Source organism: Podarcis gaigeae (genome assembly GCF_964106915.1).
Source record: "Podarcis gaigeae genome assembly, chromosome: 12".
Taxonomy (NCBI): Eukaryota; Metazoa; Chordata; class Lepidosauria; order Squamata; family Lacertidae; genus Podarcis; species Podarcis gaigeae.
Window position 1 is genome coordinate 33,599,627 of NC_139688.1, and position 24,481 is coordinate 33,624,107.

Sequence of the window (24,481 nt, forward strand, 5' to 3'; positions counted from 1 at the left end):
AACAAGAAACCTATGAGTCATAAGGGTTGTTATTATTGTGTATTAAATGAACAGTTTTTTTGTGAACCTCCTCCTTTATGTATAGGCAATGATTATTCTTTAGGGATAGATATCCTCTTGGCCTTATAAAATGAAGATGCAAGGATTGTTTCATTCTTCCCCTTTTTAACTAGGGCTGTGTATGCCCCATGTATTTAAAGCACACACACACACACACACACACACACACACACAGCCCAAGATTCCTGGGAATTGTAGCTCTATGAAGGGTTATCTACAGTTCCAAGGATTTTTTGGTGGGAAATGTGCTTCAGATATATGCTGTGCATGCAGTCACATCAACTTCAGTAACAAAGCCCCTTGCATGTACCTGGAGAGATCCAAGTAGAAGGGAGTTGATAAAATATCCCAAGATCAGCAACAAAAAGAATGAGGCATGAAACAACTAAATTTTTAAGCATTTTAAAGTCTTGGTGGTAGTTAAATTTTTATGTTATTTTTTAACTATGAGGTGGGTAAGGAATGTTTAAAAATGCCAGAAGGAGTGATACATATTACCAGTGAAGCTATTTTGGTCTCAAATCAACATTTATTTAAAGAGGAAATTCATCTACCCCGTCATCACTGATGTGTTGAAGAAAAACTTGGAAGACATGTAAACAGTTAGTTGCCCTTGAATAACCTTTTTCTGTTTCTTCACATTCATGCCACAACTGATGAATCCAACTTCCTCTTTAACTAAAACAGAACCTGCCTTGCATGAATGTGAATTAAGGAATTGAGATATAATTTAAAATAATGTCGGTCCTATCTTGAGATGTTTGTGAATGAAGTGGACAAACTGACTTCTTGAAATGTTTTCTAAAAGGAAAATAATGTTCATTGACTCCAGAGTCCAGTCATCAGACGCTGTTGGTATTTCTCAAAAATGTGAGTACATATAGTATGTTAGTATGTGTGGGCATGCACATGAGAATGGAGGGAGATTGCAGAAGGGGGGAAAATGCATTGCTTAAATTGCAGCACAAAAAGGATTCTAGATGTGATTATGTGATCATTTTAATCACTGTGTCCTAATGCACACTTGTAACTAGCAGAGAGGAAGAGAAGAATAAGATGTGAATGGAGAATTGTAGGAAAACTGAACATGTGTGGCAATTAGAACAATGCCTAAAATTAATTTTGTGGGGTTTTTTAATGGAAAAATGTTTGCTACTTTGCAAACAAGTTCGAGTATCTGGAACTACAAAATTTTGTGGAAAATTTGATGCAGAGAAATTTGTGAGGATCACTAGCTGTGTAGAATATCTCTTGAGCCAGAATACTACTACTATGACAACCACCGTAGCCCTCAGTAATAGTTCTGATAGTTCCATTTCCAATAATTGTATGAATGAACTTGGTTGGTACAATAAACTGTTGCATTGCTTCCTGGCTCACTTGTCCATTGCCTGCTGCCTATTTCACTTTTCCAGTGGTTTTAGTGGCATTATGTGGCTCAGGACCCTAATATTTTTTGGAGTGCCTCTCCCAGTCCAAACCTACTTAGACCTCTTGATCTTAATCAGAGGTGTCCCTTTGACAGGTGCCCCCTCCAACGCAGGTTCAGAGGGTTGTGACAAGAGAGCTGGCATTTTCATGTGTGACTGCTTACCTGTGGAATGCACTCCCCAGTGCCATTCAACACCAGATAAAAACATATCTTTTCTCCCATTCATTTGACTGATTAGGATAATGATGATTTTACTGTTGAACGATGTGGTTTTCTGCTGAGGTTATTCTGCTGTTTTGTTCATGTTTGTTTTATATTTCTTTATTGTATGGGGTTTTTTTATTGTAACGTGTTGTGCTTTTTCTGGTTTCATGACATCCTTAAGCTTTTAAGTTTTGTAAATTGCTTAAAGTGACTAATAAATTGAAATTATAATTAACACTTATAAGTATATGATTGCACTTAGCCTTTTCCTGAAGGCAGATTTTAGAAATTTTAGAAAACTCCAGCTACTGATATTTGCAGTGCATAGAAATTATGATTTTATAGGTGCTTCCAACCCATGCATATAACAGAACCTGCTGGCCCTTGCCCTATAGGTACATTCCTGGTTGTGCTGCTGACCTCCATGCATTCAGTGGAGGGTTAGAAAAGGTTGGCTATAATGTACATGTCTAGACTTTCCAAGCCAGCAAGACCCCTGCATGACTGAGATTCCCACTAGTGTGGACAGCTCTTGTATGTGTAGGTATCCCTTCCCAGTGGTCCACTGTGGTTGGAGCAGGGTCAGGAGGCATGCCCCCTTCCCTCTTCATGTGTTAGGTGTGTGCGCATGAGCATATGAACTGTTGATGCAAGAACATATGAGCCGTGCTGAATGAGGCCAAATACCTATCTAGCCCAGCATTCTCTTCTTACAGTAGCCAACCAGATGCCTTTCGGAAGCAGATCTAAGTGCAATAGCAATCCCCCATTTGTGATCTCCAAACTGGTATGAGCCTAATGCATCTGATGCTAGAGATAATATAGCTATCCTTACTGACAGTCATTGATTCCCTTATCTTTCATGAATTTGTCTAATTCACTTCCAAAGTCATCCAGATTAGTGGGCAGATCTACATATTGCCTGAGCGAGTTTGCTATTTTAACTGTTCCCCATTTGAAGAAATACTTTCTTTTGTCTGATGTTCCTATCGTTGCACTTTATTGCCACTGAAAGAAGAAGAAGAGGAGGTGTTTGGACTTGATATCCTGCCTTTCACTCCCCTTAAGGAGTCTCAAAGCAGCTAACAATTGCCTTTCCCCTCCTCCCCCACAACAAACACTCTGTGAGGTGAGGTTGAGAGACTTCAGAGAAGTGTGACTAGCCAAAGGTCACCCAGCAGCTGCATGTGGAGGAGCGAGGACGTGAACCCAGTTCACCAAATTACGAGTCCACCGCTCTTAACCACTACACCAGGCTGACCCCTGATGTACAAACCATTATAGTTAAGTGCTTTTAATTGCAATTAATTTCTATCAGAGTTAAGCTTAAAATCACTCCTGCTGAAATTAAGGCGACTTAAAGGTGCTTATTTTGGATAAGATTGTGCTGATGAAAATTTGAGATTTACTGATGAAAATCCTTTAAAACCTATAAAAACCATTAAAAAACCCTTTAAATGGGAGGGAAACAAGTAATATAAATAGGTGTTTAGGTGTGTTTGCATATTGACACTTCTGACACTCAGCTGTGATGAGCTGAGTCAACATGGATCAATGGTTTCCATTCGGAGCATTTGCCTACAATGGTGCAAGGGAGTCATCAGTGGTGATTCATCATGTAGTGACTAATGCTAGTAGCTTCACACATTCAAGGCACTTACTAGTGTAACATGTAAGTGTTATCACTATCTTTCTCTGCCAGTTGCAATTCATAAATATTTTCAAGCTATTGTCATAGTCCTTGCAAGGGTTTTCTAGTGTGCCTCCTTGCAAAATGCTGGTATTGCTACAGACACAGATGAACTAAGAGAAGAAAAGAACAAAAGAAAGACTCGGTGTTCCCTTTTACTTGCTTTTAAGTTATCACTACATTCATTGACTCCTTATATCAACCACTGTAGTTGTTTTGCATCCTGACTAATGACTCAGTTTCTGGGCCAGGCCTGCTTTACCTCCTCATTCTGCTATTCCCTCCCATATTGTTGCCCCAACATGTGCTGGTTCAGGTCCCAGCTGTCCCCATGACCGTCGCCACCACTTCCTCTTCCCAGTTGTCACACAGCTGCCTACTACTCATAGGAATCGGCCTTCTGAGCTGAACCCAGCTCACTTGCCACCCACAATTGACTCCATCAGTTCAGCTGTTTAGCCCACCATCATAATTCAAATTGGTGTTTGGACCAAAATTCACACCTCAATTTCAGGGCCCGTCTTACCAAAGTGGGCAATGATATCTTCCAAGGCATCCAAATTGGTGTAGTTTGGAATGGTGTGATCCACCATCTTGATTCAAAAGGCATCCACCTGTTTCTAAACATAGACCAAAACCCGTTCCTTGATCTTGAGAACTATCATGCCAAATTGAGTAGTGGTATCTCCAGAGGTGTCCAAATCAGCACAGTTTGGAATGATTTAGTCCGGCATCTGGACTCAAAACAGTGTCTGATGGTATCCAAATGTAAGCCAGAACTTACATCTCTGTCTTCGGAATTTTCATGCCAAGTTGACCGATGATATCTTGAGAAGCTTCTAAACTGGTATTGTTTGGAACATCTTGGTCTGCTGTCTTGATTCAAAATGGCATCCAAAGGTGTCCAAAAATTACAAAAGTGGCTTATCCACATGGGGAGCAGTCATGCCAGTTTGGGTGGTGATATCTCAAGAGGCTCCCAGATTCATAGAGAACAGAGAGACAGAAAATCACTTTCCAAAATATGTAATAGAAGTAGATTATACCTCCAGAAAGAAAGTAATTTCATAATATATACAATAGCTGGAGTAATTCAATCTTTGGCATTAACCCGTAAAATGGAATGGGTGAGTATCCAGTACTTTGTATTACAGTTAGTGGTATACTGTTGGTAGTAATGCTACTACTGTGTGTAAGGTGGAGTCTTTTCTTTACTGGCATATCTGACCAATAAAAAACACCATCACCAATGTTTGTCTAAGTTCCCAGTAGTATTTTCTTGTGTCTGTGGGCATCTCAAACATAGTTATCTGGAAGTGAGAGGAACATGAGTTACATATATCTTCTTTCAGTCTCTCTGTCATGGTTTGGCTTTGACTACTGCTTTATTTTAGAGATAAAATGCTTCTTTCTTTTTAGAGAATGAAAGTACAATTCATAACCAGTGTTTGGTGGAATTCCCCAGCCTTCTAATGAGGACTTTGGCACTGCAGTTTTATAACTTTGGGAAGAACTGCCAATTTGCTGGAAACCTTGCTGCCTTAATGGCATATAGAGAATTGGACTTAAATATGCAATTTTTCCAGATGGTTGACTTCCCTCCTAGATAATCACTCCGATTTATTTGTAAAAAAAATTATAGTGGAATATCACACTTACTCTGCATATGTTAAGTACATAAAGTGATATCTTTTACTGAACTAGTTTTTGCTGTTAGAGGAACAAAGCCTTTTACTAGCTTTGTCTGGTTCAACAGCTGTGGCTGTTTCTTGACAGAGACAGCCTGACCAGTAGTCCACTGCTGGATTAGTGCAATGTATTCTGTGTCATTAACAAGACAGAAGAGGTCAGTGAATTTCTTAACTGTTGAAATCAAAACTTCCATTGATTAGACTAGGAGCAAAAGAAGAGAAGGAAGCCTTGGCTAACTGAAGGGCAGTTTTGCACACTGCTATTTCTGACAGGTAGCTAGGCTACAATCTTATCGACACTTAGGTCTAAACCCCAATGTAAACAACAGTATTCATTTCTAAGCGAATATGCACAAGATTAGCCTGTACAACCCTGAAAGTTATTAATCCATTGGAAGGAACAGATAGCAGAATTGTTCCATGAGGCCACTAGGAATAGCACCCAGGGTACTAGCTGGCATGATTCCAAGTCTGTAAGAAATGGTGCTAAAACAGATAAAACTTGAAAGCAGCCAATTCCTCCTGTTATAACTAGAGAAGCAGTAATTTATGGCAACTTCATATGTAATGAATTTCTACCCAAAGTTCATGTCATTAAGGAAAACATCTCACAGACCACATTTATGCCATCAGTGCCCATTTGTTAATTTGTGTTTGTGTAGAAGGTATGATTGTCTGGGGATTTTCAATTCATGTTCTTTATGTGTATGCACATATGACATAGTTGATGTTTGTGTGCCATCACAAGTGATGTAGTATATTTGATTTACACATGGTTTCCGAACAGTGAAGTATTCTCCCTATAGCAAGTATTATCCGTGTTGTAAAGTGGTGCCTAGTCTCAAGGTTCAGGCCTTGAATATGGGATGGGTTCCATATTTTCAAAATTTGCTTCGCATTTCTTTTAAAATAAGGTATGTTTCTGTTTTATGGGTTACATAAAAACATGTATCTGTGCTGAATGCATGGCCTATTGAGTTGCAGCTACTGTATGGGTGATCCATCACTAGCCACTTGTTGAGCCTGCCAGACCTCATATGTGTTTCCATTCTTTCTTGATGTTAAGAGGTAGGATGAAAATCAATATTGTCTTCAATAAAGGAAGGGAATTGTTGGCAATCCTATAGAAACACAGAAGAATGTATATTTCTTGGCTGTTCAAGACTTTTAATTTCTTGTTGTGAAATTTGGAAAAAGGAAGATGAGGATCACTTGCATGTTTGACCACTAATGGAAATGTTCCTTCTGGCAAGGCTGAACACTGTTATTTTAAGTCAATCCCGCACCCCACCCTCAACACTCTCACTTTTGCCATAGCTGTAAATGAGCAAAATAATGGTAGTGTGTCTTGCTAGCGTTGGATCTGTTTTTCTCAGGTAGCAGCTGTGACAAAGCACACACTTAAAAATGCTGTTGAGAAGAAGCAAAAGACTTAGTTTATTTGGGAAACTGCTGTGAAAGAAAGAGAGTGAACCTCTTGCCTTGTGAAAGGTGGGATAGCCATCCTTTATCTGAGAACTGGATGGTCTAGCTATTGCTTCACTGCTCTTCTTTCTACAGCCTGCAGGCTGTACATAATTGATGCTTTAAATCAGATTTATCCGCTAAGGAACCCATGAAGGTGAGTTATTGTTGTTTCTTTGTCCACTGGGGAGAAAAGTCCATTCGTGCAGCATGATTTACCTGCTGCATAGGGATGCACTATCAATCCACTTACCAATTGATGAATTCTTCATGCAGGATATTAGTACAGTCCCTAAGATTCAAAGCAAAGCTCATTAAAGTGAAAGTTTGATACCTTACTGCAATGCCTTATATTTTGGACCAGACCATCTATGAGTGCTTTAGAATGAGACTGATGCACCTACAGGTGATTGGGTCACTTGAATTCTAAAGAAAGGAAATGCTCCATTTAGTAGCTTGACCAAATTGTTGCATTTGTCTTCTGGCACATATTTTGGTTCCCATGGTAGCATGCACTAGTCAGATTGGGGTGGAGTGAGGTCAGAGAAGGAAGTCAACATTGGCTACCCTGCAGGTGCAGGCAGGCCTATAGGACCACCACCAACCAGGAACTCTCCTGACCTTACCATCGCCTCTTTCCACCCCATCCTAACAAGCAGAGCGCCATCATCATTGAGAGGACACTGTCTCTGCTCCCTCTGCCCCAACCACTGCTGAACACTGGTTTGAGTCCACTGCCGCAGGACACACTGATTTTGCTCCTCATGCTGGCCAAACAGATAGCTGGCTGAATCGACACTGACAAGGGCTAGACTGGATTGAGCCCTGCCCAAACAGGTGGTGGGTGCTCACAAAGCTGAGCATGCTAAGCCCACCATGCCATGACGATGTGCATGTCTTTTTGTAACTGCAGAAGCTAAGACAGCTGAGAAAGTGTCTGGCAAAGCTCTGCTTCTGCAGTTGATTACTATTTTTGGATCAAGGTGTTGTGGCTTTCAAAAGGTGCTTCTAGTGACAGGACATGAGGTTGTCATAATCGGAATTCACTATGGTAACAAGCCACATGGGCAAAACCTATTGAAGCACTATTAAAATGTGTTCAGAGCATTCCACAGAACTGAACCAAAATGTAATGAGGTGTCTGATTTTAAGGGTGGGGGAGAGAGCTACTCCTGTTATTTCAGAGTGCAGTCTTTTCCTTAACTATCATATGAGAGTTTTATTTTGGTTCCATTTTGATTATTCCTGTACCTCTGGGTTTAAGCAAGATCCCCAGTTCTAAGTTAATGCCATTTGTAAATGAAAATAAACACTGAGAAGTCAGAATTAGATTATTTCCTTTGTCATTATCTCTGGCTTATGATGATGATTTATGAAGCAGAATAAACACAGCTGGGTTTTGTTCATCTACATTAAGCCTGAGTTGCTGAGAATAGCAAAAATATTTCTCTGTGCTCAAATTGGGTCGACTGTGCTAGAAATATTCATAGCAGAAGCTAGATGTCTTCAAGGCGACACTTTTTATTTAGTACACATGGATGACTGGTTTATGGTACTGAGAGGTCAATGGCACATTTACATTAACTTTAGTTATCTTAATTCCTGTACACTTCAAACAGTGCAAGTTATTGTGCTGATAATACGTGCAGCATCTTGCCACGCTATTTATTATCTACATACAATTTTCTCTTTTTCCAGACAGTCATGTAGAAAAATGATTGTTGTCAGCTCTCCCACCTACGCGTAGCTTATATGTGTCTTGCGGTGACATAAATGTTGAATCTGGTGTGTGTGTATATATCTATAAATGTATATATATATATATATATATATATATCTGTGTGAGTAAGTGTGCAAGGCTTCACATTTCTCCTAGCAATGCAACACCCAGTTTTCAGGGGGTGGTAAAAGGACCCGATAAAGTGTATGTAATTTCCTGTAAATATCCCTTACCCATTCTGAAAGAGTAAAGGCACAAGCTGCACCATGGCTGGACAGCAGCATGGCTCAATGGAGCAGCAAAGTCACTACTGCCTGCACAGTCCTGTTGATTACACTGGCTAGGAAAAGCAAGCTGTTTTGCTATACCAGCACCAGGACGGGTGTGGCTAATAGGCCTGGATCAGCCCCCTACTGCAACTTGTGGTTGCTGGGCCAGCTCACGATCCTTCCCTCTGAAATGACCTGTTTCAGAGCTTTATGCTGGCTATCAGTAGTAGTAATACCACCAGCAGCCCTCCTGAGCTTTTGGTGGATGGGCTCGGGTGTCTCCCTGCTGACACAGCTCAGCACAGCTGGGCAGAGGAACGCCTCCACCCTATCCAAATCTCTTTGAGTATGGTGGGTCAGTGGTTGGATTGCTCAGTAAGTTTGATCAATTTCCTTATAAAGTAAAGGCAAAAATAATTGCACCCAGGTAAGGACTGTCATATTGCCTTGGTTATATTCTCTGAAAGGACAAGTAACACATTTCAGGTTCCAGCCAAATTCTGTTCAGCTAGCAGACAAAGAGTAGATGAACAAGGCAACTCTTAAGCATGGGAAGATCCTGGTTTCAGTGGGGGGTAGTCCCCATGGGTGAGAAATGGTTAAACATTTGCTAGCTTCCCTAAACATTTACTACATGCAAATGAAGTGCTAACTCACTTTCTTAAAGTTATGAGAATATCCGGGGGGCGGGGCGGGGGGCGGGGAATACTAGTCGCTTCTGAAGCCTTGATTCACTTTCAGTTGAGTTTTACATACATTTACCTGGAAGCAGACTTCTCAGTTTCAGTGGAACAAATTTCTTGGGGATCTCTTTCAACTCAACAATTCTATGATTCTAAGTAACAGCACAATCCTATACAGCTCTAACCAGAAGTAAACCTCCTGGTCTTTATTTCTAGGTAATGTCAGAGAATTGTAGCTTTTGAGTGTTTAGATAGGATTAGCACACTTAAAATATGTTAAAACAAAAAAAATTCCTTCCAGTAGCACCTTAAAGACCAACTAAGTTAGTTCTTGGTATGAGCTTTCGTGTGCATGCACACTTCTTCAGATACTTCTTCAGGTATCTGAAGAAGTGTGCATGCACACGAAAGCTCATACCAAGAACTAACTTAGGTGCTACTGGAAGGAATTTTTTTTGTTTTGACTATGGCAGACCAACACGGCTACCTATCTGTAACTGGAACTATGGAAGGCACCACATTGAGCCGCATGAAATGGAAGTCCTATCTGAAGAAGTGTGCATGCACACGAAAGCTCATACCAAGAACTAACTTAGTTGGTCTTTAAGGTGCTACTGGAAGGAATTTTTTTTGTTTTGACTATGGCAGACCAACACGGCTACCTATCTGTAACTGGAACTATGGAAGGCACCACATTGAGCCGCATGAAATGGAAGTCCTATCTGAAGAAGTGTGCATGCACACGAAAGCTCATACCAAGAACTAACTTAGTTGGTCTTTAAGGTGCTACTGGAAGGAATTTTTTTTGTTTTGACTATGGCAGACCAACACGGCTACCTATCTGTAACTGGAACTATGGAAGGCACCACATTGAGCCGCATGAAATGGAAGTCCTATCTGAAGAAGTGTGCATGCACACGAAAGCTCATACCAAGAACTAACTTAGTTGGTCTTTAAGGTGCTACTGGAAGGAATTTTTTTTGTTTTGACTATGGCAGACCAACACGGCTACCTATCTGTAACTTAAAATATGTTGTCAGTCCTATGGCTAGCTGCTGCAACAGGCAAATGTTTCATGTAAAAGTATATGTGTTTTCATTCACCAAACCATGGTTAAGAATAACCATGGTTTGGCCAGGTTTCAGTGTAACAAGTAACCATGGTTAATGCTCCTAGGTTTCCCTTTAGCATCAATTAAAGTATTTGCCCTACCACATACAGAGAATCTCGGAATCTCAAGTCTCCAAGGACATGCAGAGTGATGTGTAGAGCGGAACAGAGATTAGAGATGCCCATACACAGTTTGAGTCTGCTTGGGAAACATCTGGCAGAGGAGGAACCTTAGAAGGGGTTGAAGGCAGGGACCATCCGTCTTGGCAACTGCTCTGTGGGGACAAGACTTACTGGGAAGTGTTGCCGAGTTGTGTGTCATTTCTTTGAATAAACAGTTAACTTCTCTGCATCTCGCATAAGCCAGAATAGAAAGTGCTCACTTTGCTGCAAACCAAAATGTGAACTGGGCAAATAACAGAATGTATGTGTGTGCATAAATCAAATAAGGAAACTGAAATACAACACCATATACCGTAATAAAATAATCTTTAAAAAGGCAAAAATAAAAATAGCAACACACTTTAAGAACATCTTAAAGATCAAGGAAAGCCTGTCAAAGCAGATGAGTCTTCAGTTGCCATTTGAAGTGCATGGTATTTGGTGCCTCCTGTTCTGCAAAAGGGAAGGCATGTTATGCCTATGATTTTCTCTCAAGCATTAGGTAATCCTAAAGTAGTTAACAACAAATGTATAAATTACCCACCCCTTAAACAGTTATCAGCTTGCTTTTACAGAAATTGCAGTGTAATCAAGTGACTTAGTAATAGCACCGCAGTAATTTCTGACTACCAGTTGCATAGTGCAGTTGGAAATTATAGGCATATGGAAATTTGCAGATCACTTAGAAGACATACCGTATTTTTTGCTCTATAAGACTCACTTTTTCCCTCCTAAAAAGTAAGGGGAAATGTGTGTGCGTCTTATGGAGCGAATGCAGGCTGCGCAGCTATCCCAGAAGCTAGAACAGCAAGAGGGATCGCTGCTTTTGCTGTGCAGCGATCCCTCTTGCTGTTCTGGCTTCTGGGATTCAGAATATTTTTTTTCTTGTTTTCCTCCTCCAAAAACTAGGTGCGTCTTGTGGTCTGGTGGGTCTTATAGAGCAAAAAATACGGTATCTCAAACAGCCCAGAAAGCATATGTAACACCCACTGAGGTAAATGGGACTGCCCATGAATGAACCTGTAGGAAAGCCCCTGCCCCGTTCAAACTTGGAATATTCTTCAAACAAAACTTTCCAAAGCAACAGCTTTCATCAGCTAGACAGATTTTCATAAAATATAGATTTGGAGGTGTCAGAAGAACTGATCTGGAAAAAACCACGTTCTCACATGCATCTCAAGTCTTCATGAGGATAAAATTAGGCCAGAAGGTGTGCTGCTTTTGATGGGGAGGCCCAAAGTGCCAACCACAAGCTCCTTTGACCCTTGATCTTTTTGACCCTTGACTCTTTCCTGTCACGGCTTGATGTCAGGATTGATAGATTACTTTCATTGTTAATGTGAGCTGGCAATGCTATTTTCTTCAAGATTTAAATTCACCTGTTTTGATCTTGGAATATGTGAGGTGGCTACACAGCATCCTCTCCTCCCTCCCGGTTCCCTAGGTGTACACTGGGGAGGTAGCATCCAGCTCTGTATTTTCATGGTGTCTATGTTTTGTATATAATGTGTCTATGGAAAAGATTTATTTCACTTTTGCAGTTTTAATATCCAAAATATGTAATAATCCTGCCCAATCTGAAAAAGGCAGAAAGTTCATTTCATGTTGAGATTCATTTTCTTAATACCTCAGTCTGCCAATATATATAAAACACACCCTCTTGATTAAGTGAGCCCAATAGGGTGGGTTGATGAAAGAGTGAGTTTTAGCAGAACCTTTGTGGCTCATGTTTCTTCTCTCCAAACCTCTGGAGTTATTTTAACCTATTTTAATGGTAACTTTTCACCTTTGTGTGTGTGTGCAGGAAGTTGAAACAATGCAGTGAAAACATTCTGGCACAGAGGTGTGAGTGCTGAGACAACATTTTGGATGGATTAGAGCCATACATATAGCATGTGTGCATAACTATTATTATAATGGAATTACTATTTTCTTTTAAAAAAATACTTTCACTGTGTGTATTTGCTTTTCAGGCTGCCAACTGAATCTAGCTTTGCCTGATTAGTTCCATTCATTTCCCCTTATTCTCATTTTCGCTTCCCAGTTCTAATAAAAAGACAATTATGTTTGTTTCCAGGATTGCATGTATCTTTGTTTACCATTACATTTCCCAATGTTGTTCCTGAGGGCATTACTTTATTTATTTGAATTGATGCTGTGGATTTCAAAGTTCATCCCCAACTTTCTTACCTGTATATCTATTTGGGACTTTCATTTTAGGTCCGAGCATAAACCTGTTCCCCAAAACTTTGTTTTTGGTGTCCAGAGATCCCAAAAATGATTTTCATGTAATGTACCACCAAAAGCAAGGCACATGATGGTATGATCTGAAGAGTATGAGGTGCATGCTTGTAATATTTGCTGCTGCAACCTTTGTAAAATGATATCACAGGAGACAAGTGTGGAACAAATGAACTTTGCCCAACACTCCTAGTACTGCAGAACTCAGAATAACTGCTGCTTGAAGTTTCACTTCTCTGCTAGGGTTTCCCAGCATGGCATCTATCCTTGCACCAACCTACAGAACACTTTGGTTCTTGCTGTCTTTATACTATTTCTGACCAGCTTGCAAAGTTCGAAAGGCTTTACATTACTTGAAACATCTATTCTTATTCTTAGGCCTGTATTGTTTGTGACCTAATGCAACCCATCACCCAACCAATGGGGCCTGGGAAGGGGTTGAGAATTCCACCATTTTTGCAGTCCTAGAAAGGCAGTAGATTCATTTAGCCTTAGAAATTGATTGAGCGTAAATCGGGTGCTGCTTATGGCTTACTACAGTTATGTGAAAACTCTGACTGGGGGCCTCAACATCTGGCCCTCGGAAATCTTTCATTTGACCTGCTTCACAGCCTCAGTGTTTTATGCCTAGCTAGAATAAAACTCTGAACTCTGACCATGCCTCTTTTTGGAGAAGAGTGTGCGGTGTGCGTATGTGTGAAAATTAGCAAATTGTACAAAGGCAATAATTTATGAGCAGCCCCACCATTGACATGTGACCCTCAAAAGAGTGCCCAGAATGGAATGCAGCCCTTCAGCTGAAAAAAAGATTTCTACCCCTGGGTTAGTGGTTCACATATTGTGCAGGCTTTGTTTGTATCAGATATCCACATAGAAAATAAGGACCACATTCCCATGAAACTCTTTATATGAGCCACCCCCAGTGCCTACATTCTAGAAATGCTAGTTTGCCCCAGGATGCAAATTTCAAACCTTTGATACTATCAGAACAACATGGACTAAACTCACATATTTGGAGACAGGCCACAGTCCTATGGTAATAACACACATTTCACATATATAAGAAGGAGAAGTGCTCAGAAATACCTCCCTTCTACGGGACCTTTTGAAATGTTGTCTCAGCAGCATGATTCTACCTAGGGTGACTGTTATGTGTGCTGGTGTGGTTGCTCGAGAGCGAACAGGCAAGACCCCCACTGGTCTTTTCAAAGGCTTTATTATCAGTGCAAAAACATTCACAGTGCAGAACGTCTCAATTCCATGTCTTGCTCAGTCACTAGCAGAATCTGGGAGTGGGCGGTCCTTAAACTTTCCCCAGCAGAGTAGTCTCTTGACCCCCATCCTAGGCCTCCCCTCTCTGCGCGTAAACCAACTGCGCAGAGAGGGCGTGGGCAACGGGGGACCTGCCTCCCCTCCCCCGCTTTGCTCCTGCTCGGGGTTGTGGCTCTCCCTTGCATCCTCTGAGCCCTGCATCCCTTCCTGGAGGCGTGGCTTCCCTCCTCCACGGAGGAAGTGCTGCTTCTCACAATCTTTGGAGGCTCCTTGTAACCCAACTGCCCTTCCACCTCTCACCTCTGAGCTGATGGCAGTTCCCTGACAGTGACGTTCATTGGGAATCTCATATTCCACCTTCTGCTTCTTAAATCTTGAACAGAAGGTAACAACTGCACTAGCAGAGTGAAATTGAGAGAGGAATTTCTGTGTGTGCACCAGGGTCAGAACCAATCTTGGGTTGGATGTGTGGTTGCCCTCTCCAGTGAGCTTTCGGAATTCCCACCTTGGCTCACGTTTGGGTCCACCAGGACAGAAAGGGCTATAATAGGCTTCCTATTTAGACTGGGACTTTCCCTGAACAAGAGAGTCTCCCTGGCTCTGCTTTGTTTCTCCATACTCCTCTGCTCTGCTTCCCTGGCTTATCTCTGTCTATGATTTCTCTAGGACGCTTGGCAGCTCTATTACTAGCATTAGCAATCCATGTGCCACCAGTAGCCACATCCACTACAAAATGTTCTGTTCCATGGGCATGGCTTCTTCACAATGGCTTTGTTCAGTCACAAACCCTCTGCTCAGGCCGTGGTAATTTTTTTTCTAAACACAGGAGCTTATTTTCAGTTTCTTTTTGTACTCTCCCATGGTGCTCAGACACACATGTCTTCCTAGCTATATGAAGCTGGCAACATCAAAAGCAAAACTCTGAGTATAGAAAATGTTCCAGAAACTATCCGCTCTTATTTTCATTCTACGTTCCTTGAACATAAAAAAAAATGGCAAAGACAATTTCCTTCCCAACATTTTCTAAAGTATTTTTTTGCTGAGTTTGATATATTTTTGTTTCCAAAACGTGGCCTGGAGCACTTTTGTTTCAGAAATTTCTGCAGAATGTCACCACCACAGTTAAAGGCAGCTTTCATTAGCAGATGTCTTATTAAGAAACCCATCCTACAAGAGACCCTTGGAGGGGGCAACAGGAACGCTTGAGAGCGTAAAGAGAACCAGGCTGGATCAGGCCAAAGGCCCATCTAGCCCAACATCACCCTTCCCACTTGCAGTTCCCAGCAGCTGGTGGCAGTGAACATAGCTCCTGTTCTAACAGTCCCAAATGGAGCCCGTCTTTGTGTTCACTGGTGTCACTCTACCAGTTGCAATGCAACCTCTGTCTTTTTCCAAGGGGCCTGGGAAAGGAGATTTCAGATGTGCCTTCCGGAAAGACACCTTGCTGCTTGCAGAGCATCAAATGCTACCTTCCTCTCCTTCAAGACACATAGCACAAGACGAGTCAAGCAGAAGTGGCTGGATATGGGCTTAGCAGTTCCGCTACTGCTCACTTATTGTGTGAAAGTTTGACAAACAATCTTGACAGGAATTGCAAGAGAAATTTAGATCAAAGCCTAAACATGAGCAAAAACAAATGATCCTGCTTGTGTTGACTAATTAACAGTGTGCTCCATTTATGCCTTGCAATCACACATACCACATACAAAGCAAGATGGGATGTTTTTGTAAACAAGAGCAAAAAATGCACTTAGGGCAAGTACTTATCTTTGTCCTGTGCTTTTTTAAAAATAAAAAATGTTCCTTTATTACTATTATTTCTCATCAGTCATATTCAGATTAGTTACCTAATTTTAGTCAGGCAACCAAGTGTGTAATAAATGGATGAATTTAGTTGAGTTTAAATCTCCCCATTTAATTATCCTCTGCATTTGTTATTAATCTTAGATGTTTGAAGTATGATGGCAATTTCTTTTCCCCCATGGCAATTAAGGCGGTAGTGGAATTAAGGAGTTAGTGGAATGGTGAAGAACTTCAATCTATCACAGTTTGCTTCAGTGACATATAGAAGCTGCTGGCTTTAAATGTGATGAGATCCGAGGAGCAAGAATTTGTGTTTTCTGAATGGGTAGAAGAAAAGTTGTCTTCTGCTCTTTGGTCCATTTGCTCTTTGCTGGGTGAGTTTGTCTTCTCTTTGAAAAATCAGCAACACATTTCAGCAGTGCTGGAAGTCTCCTCGTTTCCTTTTGGTAATAATAACTGCAGCCCCTCATAATAAGCAGGATGGAGGATGGTCCATTAGAGCCTGTGGGTTACTGCCCCCCTAGTCTGCCCTTAGGCAGAACCTACCTGCCTGCCCCCTTACTTAAGACCAGTCAAAGAAGTAGCAATGTCTGTCAGCTTTTCCTTAGAGCTGCCTTTGTAGAATTCAGCAGGGAAGAGAATGGGAACATAACCAGAATTAGTTGGCTCCACCTATCCTTGACTTGATTTTATTAATTTGGGGCCCCTGAATTCTCTCCTACCAGTCACAACTGGCACCAGCTTTTACTGATCCTATGATACAAGATGCAGAGTTCTTTCCAGAAGAGAGGTTCTGAGTTACTGTACAACATCTTTCAGATTCTGTTTAGATATTTCCAGGAAGGCAACACTGAAAGCGACATATCAGTATTTATGGGAATCTGAGACTTGCAAAAGTCCCTTAGTAGAGATAGATTGTTGTTGGGCCTTTTCATGAGATCTGTTCCATTCTGAGTATCTGTAGAGAATCAGAAAGTTGCATAGAGGTTAGCTCCAATTTCCTAATGACTCTGAACCTAAACTTCAAAAGAAGTTTACATTTTTTCCAGTTCGGACCTGTTGCGTCATTGTATAGAAAGGCTTTACTTTAAGACTTGCATTCAAAAAGAATGTAAAGAATAGTTGTCTATTCAGAGTTCACTGGGGTGTATGTGTGTATGAAATCCCAGAAATTCCAGTTGGTACTGTTGAGCTCCATCATAATATAGGAGTTCGTAACAGGATCCTTAGGTAGGGTGATTAAGATCCTGGACCAGGCTGCGCATACCATTCTCAGTCAACCATTGGTGGCACTTTTAAATAAATAAAAGTCAATCTGTGGCTGCCTCTTTAGTGAGTATTTGAAGCTACCCTGTACTGAGTTAGATTGCTGGTCTATCTATCCTAATATTGACTATTTTGTTTGGCAGTGGTTTTGGGGGTCTTGCAAAGTTGAGTCTCCCAGCATCTACAACTGGAGATGTTAGGGATTGAACCTATGATCTTTTGTATACAAAGCATTTGCTCTACCAATGTGCCATGCCTCCCTCACCTCTCCATCCCATGTTGGGAGTGCACTTGGGAGTGCATGATGTACCTTCACATGGTCTCAAAGTGTGAAATATGGTGTGGGGGACTGATGCCAGATGGGAGAGTCAATGGAAATTGGGGACCATCCTTTCATGACCAAAAGTGCCTTTAATTTGTGCTCTGATGTGTGGTGGTGAAAGGGAGGACAAGTATAGTGAAACCAGCTGGGTCTCATACATCCCTTTTCAACACTTCTGTATTTTTATTAATAGCAAAATACTATGGTCCTTTTTTCATCTGTGGTCACAGAGGATGTTTGTTTTTGGAAACAAGCAAAAAGCATTTAGGAACAAGTCTTAGGTGGGGGCTGGGGGGTGCCACTAGCTATCAGGAGGTTTGCATAGGCTTCCACTAGCACACTGGTTTAATTGAATCTGGGCCTAGGCTGCATAACCTAATTGGAACCAAGTGTATTTTTATTTTTTTGCTATGTCTCTGTGTGTCTAATTCATGGTTTTAAAACTGTTTGGAAACTGGTAGTGGACAGGTTGTTGGTTTTTTTGCATTTAATTTATCCCTTCTCCTCCCAGATATTTGATTACATGAGATATGTCTTAATTATTGAACTGCTGATCATGCTTTTTGTAATATAATGTTGTCGTTGCTTTAAAATTTAATATGGTTTAAAATTGTTGTGAGTTGCCCAGAGACCATTTGGTATTGTGGCAACTAACAACTTTAATTAATTAGTCTTATAAATAATGACATTTGCCGTATTTAACAATCACAAGGAGAAAGATAAAGAATTGCTGTTGCATTTAAATAAACGAGTTGGATTTGTTCTGAGGACCTCAGGTGCTGAACAAGCTTCTGGTAAATCTAATGCTCTCATATAATATGCTTTGGATTTAATAAAGTCATAACAAGGAAAGTCTCCCTATTTCATGATGATACTCACACTGATGCAGTTCAGGGATACATCTTCATGGATTGAAGTAGCAAATCCTTTGAGAAGGGTGTTCGTTTTTCAAAAAGCGATTCAAGCTCTTTTTTCTGATTTCTTTCAAATGCACTTAACTTCCCTCCATCCTATTGGCTGTTGCAGGAATGTGCTGCAAAACATTTTAACAGTGGCATTCCCTAAGCCTCTTAAGAATGAGCTAAATGATGTTTACCAGTCAGGCTCGTGCTGCCTTAGCTTAACTTTAAACCATGGGTGCAGTGTAATCAAGTATTTCCTTTCTTTTTTTGATATGGTAAACCAAATAGCTGCCTTTTCTTCTTATTTTTCCTCCTGAGAAATTTCACATTAATTTATCCCTTGAAAAGTAGCTTTTTTTTTTTTTTTTGCTTGCATCCTATTTAAATTCTGATTCTATCCCAAATGACTGCTGTGGAGATAAGCACGTTCTGTATCCCACTTTGCTTTGTTTAAAAAAGCGCTCTCTCTCTCTCTCTCTCTCTCTCTCTCTCTGTGTGTGTGTGTGTGTGTGTGTGTGAGAAACCAACCCAGCTTTTCTAGAAGGCCTTTTTAAATGTCTTCAAATTCCTTTGTGAAATAAAGTCATAATGTGGTAGCAATAATTTCAAAAAGTCCCTCCTTTGTGGCACTGAATTTGTTCAAGCATATTTACATTTGAAACTGCTTGCTGCATGAACATGGCATTGAAAGTAAAATTATGAACACAGAGGCCTTTTTCCAATCACGTTGCTGAAACCTGCAGTTCCTTATGGCAGCTTTCCTCACTCTCTTTTTAAAAAGCAGATACATATCTTTTTGGCTTGGGAAATAATATGCTCCCTCAAAGCAGTACACCCCTAGGTTATTGTCAAGGTAATCGTGTTTCCCAGGCTACCTCCCAACCCAATTTCATGTGGTTTTTCTCCCCCCTGAAGAGATGCCTTTTTGTATTGTAATATTTGAAGCACACACGGAGACATACAATGTGACTGTGATCAGTGCGGTACATACTGCAGGAAAATTCGTTTTTTAAAAATGCATAATACTCCCGTTAAAAAAAAAAAAGAGGGTGAGAGTTTACTTTAGTTGATGGAATGAATGCCTTCTTCCCTGTTTTGTGAACATCTATGGTCTTAGCAGTGCACCATTTTTGCCGCATTGAAACACAGCATCCAGGCTCTCCTGGGCTTGTAGCATCATCTCCTGCATTAGAAAATTTGAAACTAATTGTTCTATGCATTGAATATGAATGGTGTATGTTGGTGTCACTGTGGAATTCCTATATGGGGGAAAAGTCTATCTGAGTGCCTTGGAAAAGCTGCCTGACTCTAAGGCTCCATCCTGCAGTATACACTTAAAACAGTACTGTAATGGTTCTAGGGGTTGCTCGTGCATAAGTTGCCGCCACTCCTGGCTAGGTGGCCTGGTTGAACCCTTTCTGTCTGGACAGCCTCTCATCCGTGGCTGCCTCAATCGCTGGCAGAATCCGTCAGTGGGCGTTTTTTGATCTTCTTCCAGCAAAGAAGTTCTTTGACGCCAAGTCTCCTCCTACTCTCCCTGCGCGGAAGTCTTCTACGCAGGGAGGGTGTGGGCAGCGGAGTACCCGTGCTCTCCCCGCTGGTCTCCGGCGAGGAGTCCTGGAGCCTCCTCTCCGATTCCCCCATCTGCCCCCCTTCTCCACTGGTGTTACGCTGATTTCCTTCCCCAGCAGATGGGCTGCCTCTCTCCCTACTGGGACCCTCTCCGGCATCCCTCTGGAGCCTTCCCTCCGCCTCTGGCTCCAATGGCAGTTCCCTGACAAGTATCAATAGTTATGGCTTCCCCAGAGCCCCCCAAATTTATTGTTAAACTACTCTGGGAACTGCATCTTTGTGAGGGGGGTGGAAATCTCTGACAACTCGCAGCACTTTTAACAAATTGCAGCTCCCAGGATTCTTTGGCGGAAGCCATGACTGTTTAAAGGGGTACATTGCCACTTTAACTGTGTGGTGCAGAAGGGACCTAAGATGATTATACTGTATACAACACTAAGTTCTCGCATCAAATGCAACTGATATATAGAAAAGACTCTACGACATGAAAAAACGTGGCAATGCATGTACTTCCGTAAGCAAGGAAAACCTTTAATAAAAAATATTTTTTTTAAAAAAGGGAAGAAAATATATTAGCATGCAGTACAGAGACATCACCTTGCCAACAAAGGTCCGTATAGTTAAAGCTATGGTTTTCCCAGTAGTGATGTATGGAAGTGAGAGCTGGACCATAAAGAAGGCTGATTGCCGAAGAATTGATGTTTTTGAATTATGGTGCTGGAGGAGACTCTTGAGGGTCCCATGGACTGCAAGAAGATCAAACCTCTCCATTCTTAAGGAAATCAGCCCTGAGTGCTCACTGGAAGGACAGATCGTGAAGCTGAGGCGCCAATACTTTGGCCACCTCATGAGAAGAGAAGACTCCCTGGAAAAGACCCTGATGTTGGGAAAGGGCACAAGGAGAAGGGGACGACAGAGGATGAGATGGTTGGATAGTGTTCTTGAAGCTACTAGCATGAGTTTGACCAAACTGCGGGAGGCAATGGAAGACAGGAGTGCCTGGCGTGCTCTGGTCCATGGGGTCACGAAGAGTCGCACATGACTAAATGACTAAACAACAACAACAACCTTGGGGCAGTTTGTAGCTTGACCCTAGATGGTCGCTACCAGTCAAAGTAGACAGTACTGTGCTAGGTGGATAAGTATTTTGACTTGGTATAAACAGTGCTATTTTTCTAGAAAAAGAGGTCCAGAACTCACAATGAATACCTGCCCTGTTCTCTTATAATGGCAATGGCTCCCACCTGAGAAGGGCTGGAACTGAGTTCAGGTGAGTTCTGGCTGAAAAAAAGCCCTGGGCTTATGGCAGCTTCCTGCACTCCTGACTTTTTTCTGGAACTTGCAAGGTTGTTCAGTGACATAACAAAATTGTACATAGGCCCTTTCCCAGGAATGTTGGGGCACTGAGACCCGTGGCTTTAGTATATTAGAATGTCAAAGCTCATAAAACCAATTGACTTGTTTTGGGCTATAAGCTGCACAGCTACACGTACATAATGCTAGTGAAAGACAAGGAAAGCTGTAGCTGTTCTATTTGTTTCCCTGGAACAAGCCCTAGAGTGCTTCAATTGTCTGGCAGATTTGTAACTTCTAATCCATTGATCAAAGAGGCTGACCGTTATATTAAGTAAATGATAAAGAACTAGCTTGCCAACTTCCAAAGGTAATGATTTTAGGCTTTAAGAAATCTGTAGCATAAAAAGCTAACTCTTGGGGATTAGCCAATCCTGAAATGCCATTCATTGCACCCACCCACACCAGTCCCCTTAGCCCCACTTTCAGTCATATTCCTAGGGCAGTTTACAAAAATATCCCCTCTCATACTGCCTCATTTTAGAACATCCTGCTACATTTCCTGGCTCAGCAGGCTGCATGTTGCTAATTGTGTGCAACATTTAGAATTTGTGTCATTATCTCCCTATCACATTTTTAAAAATCCTAGAGGTCAAGCTGGAAAAGTCAAGTGCACTTTTCTTATAGTTGCATGAAGATAGGGCATAGTCACCTGCCCATCCATATATCCCCTCTGTCAGAATGCATGCATATATCTCACTCTGATTATCCAGGCATTGCAAGCAATATATACAACATGACTTTGCTTAAATCAGAGGTGGAGAACCTCAGGCTCAGGGACAAAATGTGACACCCCCCCCAGCTTCTCTCTCAGATCCTCAGAACTCCCCCTTGTCACACCTCCCCCAACCCCAGGATCTGCTTTGCACCCCAGGTGTGTTTACCTAACTGGAATACGTTCTCGAATTATGGTAATTTCTCTCATTTGCCTAAGTGGAGGCTAGAGAGGTGTGTAGGTATGTGTAGAAACTAGCCTACTACATAGTGGTAAAATTTGCTTTTTTGCCTCCACCAACACTTGCCTCTTGAGCTGCCCACTACTGGGATATGGCCTTTGGAAGACTGCCTAGAAAAGAATACTGAAAAAGGTTCTTCTTTATATCCAGCACTGGAATGACAACGGGTTATGCTGAATCTACCCACATGAACAAGCCAGCAGGAAAGGATGGTGCCTTTAGCTGGGAGCAGAAACAACCTGAAGCGTACAGAGGCTCTGAGTTATTGGAAGGCTTTCTGGAAAGGAATGCAGCTCTCAGGCTTAAAAAAAAAAAGTTTCCTATCCCTGGCTTACACCTTCTTGCCTACCAGATTTCTTCCCTCCATCCCCACATTCATAACTCGTGTTGTGTTTGTTTCATGATACGTTTTTTCAGGTCGCATCCCATGGCGACCCGGAAGTACCGCAAAGGGTTACTTCTGGGTTTCGCCGCTCGCACATGCGCAGATGTGCAAAATGACATCACATGCATGCGCAGACATGGCAAATCGTGACCCGCGCACGCACAGATGCAGGTTGCATTCTGCTCATGTTGCGAACGGGACTCCGGAACGGATCCCGTTCGCAACCAGAGGTACCACTGTACTTGCAACGTCCTTCAGAAACACTGCTAGCTATTCCCTCCCTGCCATAGCACAAGGGGAAAGTCCCTGATGAAGCCAGTTCCTCGCTTCCCTCAGGAACACCCCAGCTAAGTTCTCTTCCCTTGCCTTATGCAGACAACCACACTTTGCTCCTTGTCAGGAAGCACAACCACTAAGTTGATTCTTAAAACAGTCAGGGACCAAGAATGGCGAAAACCAACGGCAGCTTCTCTCAGCAGGATGGCCAGAGTGCCCGGTGTCGTGTCTGCTTTGGCAGCCTACCAGCCATCTGGCTACCCTTTCCAGGAATGTGCAGTATTGGTAAGTGTCTACTCCGTTCCTCCTTCCCAGCGCCCACAAGCTGGTTGTTTTTGGTATGCGCCGTGAGCAGACTCGGTGGCAGGGCTCCAGCTGCCTCTGCTGATGCAGACATGGTGCCAGATGCCAGCCAAGTGGTCATGGATGGGTGCGGAGGGGGTGGGGTGGGGACAGATTGATCATTGGTTGTGAACTGTGGCAAATCTTGAAACACTGCGGTGTCGCACTGATTTCATGATGCTTCTGTAGCCTTTAGCAAACATCTGGGTGTCTCTTGAGCTAATTATGAAAGGGGAACAAGGAGCCTCATTCCCTTTCAACCCCTCCCCCCGGTTTCTCCATAACAAAATATCTCGCACATAATTAGACCAAAATTGAGAAGCTAGTGGCAGGGAGAAAAGGGAAGAGAATGTAGATACTATTTTTGTCCCCTTTCTTTGATACACTGTGTCCCCTTCCCCAACTGAATCCAAAACTAAGTGCTGTAATTTCTCAGTCATCTCTTGTCTCATTTGCCTCTTCCTTTACTTCTTTCCATATATTGTTACCCCCCACCATTGCCATTTAGATTGAACTATCCTCTAGGGAAGGACTTTTTCTTTTGATGCTTATGTTAGTGAAGAAACTTGACCTGAATTGGCACAGTAGACAAAGAACTATTCTTATTCTAAGTCAATCAGAGTCATATTGGGTCCAGGGCACTATGGGCTGATCCTCCCACCACTGGCACCACTGGTACCCTTCTCAAGGTACCTGACCGTTGCTGTTTAGATGGCAACATAGCATTTTCCAGTTCTTCATGTCTCTGATACAGTGTAGATCATCATTATCTGTAGCCAGGTAAGCAGAATACGTGGGAGATTTGGAGACCCGCTGGTAGCTGTGAGGAGGGAGAGTATGAGTTGAGTTTTTATTGGGCTTAGATTCAGATCGCTGGAGATAAACCCCGGGGTCCTAAGGCCTCCCTTCGTATAAAGGGTGAGCATTAAGAGCCACCAAAGTTTGGTATATAACACGTGCAAAATTAGCAAAAATATATAAAACTTGCAATAAATGCTGGAAATGCAGGGAAAAAGAGGGATCCTTCTTCCACATGTGGTGGGACTGCAGAAAGATCAAAGGTTTTTGGGAAAGTGTATATAATGAAATGAAGAGTATATTAAGATACAACTTTGGGAAAAAGCCGGAGGCTTTTCTGTTAGGCCCAGCAGGAAGTGATATAAAGAACAATGACAGTAAATTCTTTCAATATGCAACAACGGCCGCAAGGGTCCTATTGGCTCAAAACTGGAAACAACAGAACATACCGATGCTTGAGGAATGGAGAGCAAAACTACTAGAATACGCGGAGATGGATAGATTGACG

General features: G+C 41.9%; 1 protein-coding gene across 4 annotated transcripts in view; it reads left to right on the forward strand.

Annotated features, from left to right (window-relative positions):
* Positions 1–24,481, forward strand: part of HDAC9 (histone deacetylase 9) — a 469,199-nt gene that overhangs the window by 103,327 nt on the left and 341,391 nt on the right. Inside the window, exon 1 of one of the 4 annotated variants that reach the window (XM_083705232.1) lies at positions 22,974–23,118. The exons of 2 other annotated variants lie outside the window; for them this stretch is intronic. In XM_083705232.1, the coding sequence (XP_083561358.1) occupies positions 23,004–23,118 (115 nt within the window). In that variant the 5' untranslated portion in view covers positions 22,974–23,003. Of the gene's footprint in view, positions 1–22,973; positions 23,119–24,481 lie in introns of those variants that run through there. One more of the 4 variants, XM_083705234.1, reaches the window with a different exon arrangement.